The 8,635-nt window shown below is 56.4% G+C and overlaps 1 protein-coding gene across 1 annotated transcript; it reads left to right on the plus strand.

Moving 5' to 3' along the window:
* Position 1: 1 nt before the first annotated feature.
* CKB (creatine kinase B) lies at positions 2–814 on the plus strand (the record flags this gene model as incomplete). The annotated part of the gene is made up of 3 exons (XM_004698815.2): positions 2–109; positions 224–413; positions 485–814. Coding segments are annotated over 3 exons (477 nt in total), but the record flags the coding sequence as incomplete, so codon positions are not given.
* Positions 815–8,635: the final 7,821 nt, after the last annotated feature.

An 8,635-nucleotide genomic window follows, 5' to 3' on the forward strand; every position in this document is an offset into this window, starting at 1 on the left:
GACCTTCCTGGTGTGGATCAACGAGGAGGACCACCTGCGGGTCATCTCCATGCAGAAGGGGGGGAACATGAAGGAGGTCTTCACCCGTTTCTGCACTGGCCTCACCCAGGTCAGTCCTGGCCCACAGCGCAGAGGGTGGGACGGTGGGGGTGGGATGCAGGCTCCTGCTCTGTGGTGGTTGCTTAGGGTTACCTCCCCTCTCCTCTGCCCCCTCCTTCCCCAGATCGAGACACTCTTCAAGTCCAAAAACTACGAGTTCATGTGGAATCCTCACCTTGGCTACGTGCTCACTTGCCCGTCCAACCTGGGCACCGGGCTTCGGGCTGGAGTGCATATTAAGCTACCCCACCTGGGCAAGCACGAGAAGTTCTCCGAGGTGCTCAAGCGGCTGCGGCTGCAGAAGCGGGGCACAGGTGAGTGGTGGGAGCCAGGGGGCCACGGCCACGCCCTGCTGGGACTGAGAGTCAGTGTCTGGTGTCTGCAGGCGGTGTGGACACGGCTGCCGTGGGCGGGGTCTTTGACGTCTCCAATGCCGACCGGCTGGGCTTCTCAGAGGTGGAGCTGGTGCAGATGGTGGTGGACGGCGTGAAGCTGCTCATCGACATGGAGCAGCGGCTGGAACAGGGCCAGCCCATCGACGACCTGATGCCCGCCCAGAAGTGAGCCGCTGCCACTTATTGGGGGGCTTGCATCCCTGCCGCGCTGGTGGCCCAGCCCTTAGCCCTGCCCTAGACTCCTGTGTGGCCTGTTGTAGAGTTTATTTTTGGATGGCTAAGGTGTCGCTGATGCTGAAATAAACTAGGGTTTTGGCCTGCTTCCTTCTCCCAGTGGTCTCCCCCCACCGCCGCTGAGTGGGGGAGGTGTGAAGGGCTGTGACCTGATTTCTTCCAACCTCCCCACCTCTAATAACCACTATACAACCCTGTTGTTGTCAGCCAGCCTGCTCTTTGCTGCCACCCCCAGGTCTCTAGGAACTCCCCCGGCCCCCAGGGCTCTCCCAACCTTACAATCCCCGGGTGGGGCTCCTTAGCCCTCCCCAGGTTCTTACGTGGCACCAGAGGTTAGGGGCAAGCCACACTGCCACCTGCTGCCTGTGGAAGGTTCTGCACCCACCCCAGCCTCAGGGTCCCTTCACGCCCCATCCATACTCCTCCCTCCTGTGGCCTGCAAGACTCTGAGCTTATCTACCCTGTCACCTTGGCCCGGGTGAGGGTTGAGGCTGGCCCAGCTGTAGGGTGGGCCTCCTGACTGGGCTCTGCTCTGGCTTGCCCCTCTGCAGGGTGGGCACCCATCAAAGACTGGGTGAGGGCAGGGCTGTCTGGAAGGGTCACAGGGAGGTCCTTGCTCCCACTGGGGCTAGAGGGGCCACTCCTGCCAGAGAGTGTCTTGTGTCCCTTTGGGTGCTGGGTTAGAAGTCTATTCGGCTTGTCTACCCACCTGTCCCAGGGCACCCTCTACAGTTGGGCAGCAGCCCCCAGGACCTGCAGACAGGTCAGTTCCTGGTGAAGAAATGGCCTTTCTCCTATTCACAGTGCTTTGCATGCAAGAGGGCATCTCCATAGCACCCTGCCAGGATAGACACCACCAGGAAAAGGGTCTTCTGGCACCTGGGTCCCTGCCAGCCAGCCAGCGACCCTCTTCACTTCAGCTCCTGCAGTAGGGCTGCAGCTCAAAGGCCCTCCTGGGCCCCAGAAAGCTCTACCTGGGCCGGAAGCAGCGGCCTGGGTTGGGTGTGCCCCTGGGAGAAATGAGTCCCCTAGTCAGGGTCTTGAGTACTATAGGAGTGGGGTGTCTTTAGCTCCGAGTTGGGCAAGAAGGGGACCCGATGCCAGGGGATGGAGGGCCTCACTCACTCTCAGTGACCGGGCCTTGCTAGAACAAGGCCAAGCTGGGCACAGGGACTTTCTAGCATGCTCTTCTCTGAAGGGGCATGGGTGGGCAGACACCCAAGCTATTGGTAAAGTTGAGCTTGGTCATTCACCATCCTGATGGGGTGCAGATCTGTGGGGGCAGTGTGGCCACTTGGGCGCACTCCCTTACAGGGCTGGGTGGGTCTGTGGAGGTGGTGTGGCATGCCAGGCACTGCAGGCGTTTAGCAGCATCCCTGAGGCCTCTACACTCCCCATGCCAGCAGTACCCCCATCTTGTGACAGCCAGTCTCCAGACATGCCTTGTCCCACCGCCAGTGAGAAGCAATGCAGCTGGGTAACAGACCCTCCCCAGGGGCCCTGTGCACATCCAAGGACACTGTGACTGCTGTGCTGTGCTTGAAAAGCCAGGCACGAGATACCAGGTACCCAGAGCACTGGCTCAGAACACACCTGGAAGAGGCCCACAAGCCGTGGGCAGCTGTGGTGGTGGGACAGGCTGCTCTGTGCCACGCAGAACACGGACCACGTGTCACATATGCCAGAGGTCTCGAGCTCAGTCAAGGTGTGCAGACCAAACAAGCGCTTCTGTCTCACCATCTGTGGGGGCAGCAGCAGCAGAGCCTTGTCACCAAGCCCCTTCTGTGCAGCAGGGAGAATTCCCTCCAAGAGAGGGACAACTGAGGCTTGAGGGTTCAAAGGGAAGGGCCCCGGCCGAAAAGCTCAAGCCCTCTCTGCCGTGACCTTCCTAACGTTCTAGAACTCCACACGTGGGTGTGCCGCTGCCTGCTGTCGCCGGCAGGGCAGTGTGCCTGTGCATGCATGTTCTTGGCCCAACTTCTGAACTCCCCCCACCATGGGGAGGGACGGAGGCGAGGGGCCCGTGTGCCCACAGGGAACTCATCTAGGCGGGAGAGGTCAGCTGGGGGTGAGAAGGGTGGGTGCACAGGCACAGAGGCATTTGTGAGAGAAAAAAAATGCTGCCAACTCTCTTGGGACCCCTGTGTGAATGTGGGCCACTGTGGGAAACTGAGAACCTGGTAGAAAGTGTATGTGGCCCAATATCTACACTCCTGACCACAGGGCTTGGAAAACCAGCACTAGTGTGAGGAAAACCTGTACAGTTCCGATAATAGAGGCAAATGCATTTTTCTTCAGGAAGAATGTTTCTTCACACCTACCTTCCATAAAATAATAGCTGTCGCCCGCAGATGCTGACTGCACAGTTAGAGGATCCCCATCTATAAAAATATCTGCTGCCTTTGTCTTTTACTCTTTTTTTTTAAGTCATTTTATTAGGGACTCATACGACTCTGTCTTTTACCTTTTAAGAGCGACTGGCACCATTTGTTCTTTGCCTGCCAGACACTTCCTTTGAAGTGTTCCCCTAGAGGGCTCAGGACAGTCAAGATTAACACATTGCGGTTCATCGTCATGTACTAACAGGAGGCTTGCAAGCCCATTACTATAAAACCTCATGGGAAGTAAGCTCAAGGCTCCTCTCCCAAGATCGGAGGTCAGTCCTGTGCCGTGTCTCCTTTTCTCTACAATTGCACGTGGCTCCCAGGGACTACCCCACAAGGGTTTCCTCCACCCATCAGAAGCCCTTCAGCAGGTCTTCTGCGGCACAGGTTGCTGGTGGCACAGCAGGAGGAAGCACTGGCCGGCCCTGCAGCACCCTCACAACCCTTGCTGTTTGGAGCCCCCTTGCAGCCACTGTCACTCTATCTGAGGGTCTTCCTCCGTTATGTCACTCCACTGCCAGGGACTGGCCTCAGATTGGTGGCTGAGTGCAAACCACTTGTGCCACCCATGGGCCTTTCCCTGTGGACGGGACACAAAGGCCCGGTGTCCCATGGCCCCCACAGCCCTCCTCTCCCCACTCTAAGCAAAGGCCAATGCCAGGCGCTGACCTGAGGAGTCTGGGAAGATGGGAAGCAACAGATTATAAGCCTGTGCCCATCTACAAACGGTGGGCACTCAGTTGCCAGACTGTCAAGACTCCCTTGCAGCTAGGTGTGGTCTTGTGGTGACTGGAGTCAGCTTCCCTGATACTCCCAGGGGTGCCCCATAGGAAAGGTGGACAGGGCACCCTGACTCCATTCAGCTGCCTGGCACATGGGGGGGACTCCCTCAGCACAAACAAGGGGGTAGGAACCTGCTCCAGTGAGAGGACCAGTGCCTGCACCTACCAGCCCTGTGGTAACGTGGGGGAGGAGGCGAGGAGGGGTTAGCAATGGTGGCCCAGTGGTACACCTCAGGAGGGAGGACCTGCCTTGGGCAAAATGGTGGCCAATCCTGGACTTTATTCTCTATGGGTCCTATTACCCCAACCCACCTGCCCAGATGTGGGCAGGTGGCTCTTCCAGAAAGACGTTTGTACAGAACAGCCATCAGACCTGATCATCAATGCCCCCAGCAAAAGTCAACATGTCAGGTGGCACTCGGGGAAGAACACTGACCCCTCCCACCAGCACCAACCTGGGTTTCAGGGCCACTCCAGTCCCTGGGAGCAGCAGGGAGTTGTCCTACTGGCTCAGCCTTGTGACACTTCTTTGTCCTAGGGTGGGGAGGGTGATGGCTGCAGGGGTGGCAGGAAGGCAGAAATATGGCAGACTGGGTGGGCCTGGACCCTGTGGCCTGGTGCTAACATGCGGTTGCTCCCTGAATCATCCTCCCCACTTGACCCTTCTCCCTGAGGATGCTTGCCCTGGGCACCCACTGGGTGGCTCCTCCCTCTCTCAGAGCAGCTGACCTGCCCCAGTGGAATGGGCTCCCTGTGGCCATTTTCGGGTGTGACTGTGACCCTCTTCTCCTTGTGACAAAAAAGGGGCTTTGCTGGGTTCCCCCAGGACAAGCACAGGGTTCATAAACAGGCATACCAGACATGGGAAGCTAACGGGGACAATGTCACCCCAAAAGCCTCATACCAGGGAGGGGTCCTACCCAATGAGACCCTCATCCCACACCAAGTGCTTAGAAGGCTGGTCTGCAGAAGACCTCTGCCCAGTCCTAGGGGCAGCCAGGGGCAGAGGTGGACTCAGGAGACTGGCTGATGAGACTGTCAGATGTGGGAGAAGTGTGTGTGGGGTGGTGGTGAGGAGAGTCACATGACTTGTCATCGCTTCTGATGCCCACGGAACCCCCACTTATCCAGCCCTCGGCAAAGACAGCCTTAGACCATGCAGTTTGTAACCTATCAGCCCTGCTACAAATAGTACATCACATGTCAACCCCAAACAGGGTGACACTGACAGCACCAGTCTCAAGAGAGCGCCTGTGTGGGCCTGCCCCATGCTCCTGAGGACAGGGTCCCTTCCTGTGCACACCCTGCCACAGCCCTGCCCGAAGAGGCCTCAGGGGAAGAGTTGCTGCATCACTGTGGATGTGGGTGCGGATGCTGGCCTGTGGGGTCTGCACAGGGCAGGCCAGGGGACTGCTGGAGAGAAGTGAGGCAGCCATAGTATGTACCCTTGCTGCTGCCTGGGGGTGGGGGACCATGGGACTCTGGGCAATTCTGACCCAAATCCCCTTCTAGCTATCCCTTGCCCACTAGGAAACACCAAAATAAATATGGGCTTCAAAAAGCTCCCGGAACAATTCTATTATCATTTTATTCTGCTTTGTGAAGCACCCCCACCATACCGGGTACTACAGGGCATGGTGGCCATTGCTGCAATTCCTGGTGTCTGTTGGGAAGTCTGCCTTGGGGGCTCAGGCTCACTTCTTGGCTCTGGGGACCACCCAGTGCCATCCGCTCCAGGACCAGTTATGCTCCCAGGAGCTGGCTTCCTCTCGCCGAGACTTAGGCATCTGCCCCCTCATCCCTGCCCACCCTAGGGTTGTCTGGGATGGAGACAGGCACTGACACCTTGCTCAGACCACTCGGATTCCCAAAGACAATGATGTGGGGACAAGTGCTCCACACCTGTCTGGCCCCTGGCTTGATACCTCTGAGGGGACAAAGCCCCTGTTTTTCACAGCTGGACACCAAGAACTGCTTATAAACCGCCGCTTACAAATTCTGTCCTGAGTTCCCTGGGGCTGAGGGCACCTAAGAGGCTCACCTACAGGCAACATGCTGCCCACTCCGCCCCCCCACCCCCCAGCCCGAAGGCCAGACACCACCGAACAGGTGAAGGGCCTGCAGCACCAGTTACAAAGCAAGGAGACACGCAGAGACTGCGGCTCTTCTTTTAAAAGCGTCCCTCCCACACCACCCTTGGGCTCCTGGCACCAGCAGGAAGCAGTCAGCCCTGGGTAATAAAACTAGCACCCACCACCTGGCAGGTGCCCCAGCCCCCCTCAGAGGCCAAACTGTCCACGGGCACAAAAGAGGAAAGGTGTGGCCATCTTTCTCAGAGAAGGGGTTTCAAACCATTTGTGGAAAATTGAACTAAAAGTAGTAGTGGAATTCTCCTGTCCTCGAATAGTTTGCCTCTCTACACTCATGATACAAATACAAACACACAAAAAAAAAACAAAACAAATACAAACACCAGTCCCAAGAAGACAGTTGGGAGAGAGGGCTAGGGCCCCCTGGGAGTGGGTATGTCTCATGGTGTGGGCTTCAGAAAAGTGGCACCTGCCTGCCACTAAGACCACGTGGGCAGCAGCGGGCAGATTCCTGAGACATGAAGGACACAGGTGACTTGTGGGACAGAAGGTGGCATTTGGGCACACCTAAAGGGGGCCAGCAATATCCAACTGCAGCAGGGGTGGCTGCTTCTCTGAAAGGCCCCCAACTTCTGGTGCTTGAAGGTGGGTGGGAGCAATTGGTGAACGCCTCACAGCTGCCCACCCGGCGACCACGCAGGGGCCTACAGGAGGGGTCTAGGGCCACATGCCTCACAAACCAGTGCAGCAGCACCAGTGGGGGCAGAACGTCACCCCCAGCTGAATGGGTACTGACAGCCAGGAAGGGGAGGGCTCTCCAGGGGACAGTCTCCTGGTCACACTCTCACATCACTGTGGTGGTTAGTTTTGACTCATAGCAACACTAGCCACAACAGAATAAAACACTGCTCGGATTGGCTGCTACGTCTGAGTCCATCGTTGCTGCCTGGCGTCAACTCATCTGGTTCAGGGTCTTTCTTTTTTTTACCTGGCCCCTCTGCCAAGCATGCTATGATGTCCTTCTTGAGAGACGGTTCTGTCCTGATAACACGTTCACACTTAGTGACGTGAAGCCTGGCCATCCTCAACTCTTAAGGAACATTCTGCCAAGGCAGACTGGCTCATCCTTTTAGCAGTCCAAGGTACTTTCAATATTCTTGGCCGCAAGTGTAATCCAAATGCGGCAGGCAGTTTCTGGGTGGCCTCGGTTCAACTTGCACACGCACGAAGTTGACTGAAAATACCATGGCTTGGGTCATGTGCTCCTTCACCATCAGTGACCCATGTGATTTCTTGACTCCATGGATCCCAGAAGGAGGCGACAACTTGTGTCTCTTCCCCCTGTTGTGAGGAAACTCACCCCATTGCGGGGTTTTATTTAGGTTGAGGTGTATAACCCATACCGAACTGTACTCTTTGGTCTTCGTAACAGGTGAAGCCTTCCTCTCTTTGGGCACACAGGGTGGTACAACCTGCACACCTCTGGGCCCTGCGTCCAGCTGGATTCTCGGGCTCTTGGCTCAGCACACAGACTGAGGTTGCCTACGTCACTGCTCAGCTGCCAAGCAATCCCATCCGAACAGACCCTGGGCCAGCCTTGCTTCTTTCTGAAAGCCCTGCAGCTCTCCATTTCTGAGCCCCAGGCCCCAGCACTACTGAAAAGCTTCTGCGTGCCCTCCCAGAAGCACTTCCCCTGTGCTCCCCTCCACACCCAAACATCTATACACTACTGACTGCCACCCTGCTAGGACATAAACTCCCAGAGGGTGGGTCCCACATAAGCAGCAGCGTCCCGCCCACTGAGACCCAATGGGCACGTGGAAAGAACGGGTGAGCATATGTCCAGCATCTCGTACTCTGAGGATCTGAAACAGTCGAGCAGCCAACGTGACCCGTCCTCGAGAGACTACAGGTCTCTCTGCTGGGCTCAACAGCCTCCGCAGCAACCAGGCATGCGCTGGGCCTGAGCCTGAGGTCTGACTAAGCACTGAATCAGAGTACATGAAAGGAAAATTATAGGCTTCATGGCGAACAACTGGGAGCCACAGCTGAGGCATTCTGCGGCAGTCAGCAAGCGGGTGTGGCTGACCTAGGGGAGGGGTGCTCCCAGTCTCATCTAATGCTGACAGCGTGGCCCCAGGCCCTCACCCTCATTTCCTCTGCTCTTTAACTGGGTGGGTGGGATGGCCGGAGAGGGCAAAGCAAGGAGTGTCTTTAGTGACTGCCTGAATCTTCGCCTCAAATAGAGCATCAGGAGACAATGCAAGATTTTACTGAGAAAAAGTGAATTTTTAATTGTCTTGTAATCTACTTAGAAAAACACACACGAGCAATGTTCACAACTAGAAATTTAAACCTTTTGCACTAAAAACCCACGAAACAGCAAACACAAAACCACAGTCATGAACTGTAAACCTCTATTAATTAACCACAAGACTGAAGGTTAATATGTAGTTAATTCAGTATTTTTCTCCTTGGCAATGTCAACGTTTTAGCACCAAATGATCTCCCATTGAGGGACCGGACCCAGCTGCGTCCCAGGCACGCACCCCTAGGGCAGGAGGGGTGTGATGGAGACCTGTTCGGGCGTCACGCATCTCTCATGTAGTGTGTACGTGGACAGAAAAAAGGCCAGCTCTTGCTCCCGGGCG

The sequence above is a fragment of the Echinops telfairi genome, unplaced genomic scaffold (genome assembly GCF_000313985.2).
Source record: "Echinops telfairi isolate 266 unplaced genomic scaffold, ASM31398v2 ScPeMD7_18;HRSCAF=68, whole genome shotgun sequence".
Taxonomy (NCBI): domain Eukaryota; kingdom Metazoa; phylum Chordata; class Mammalia; order Afrosoricida; family Tenrecidae; genus Echinops; species Echinops telfairi.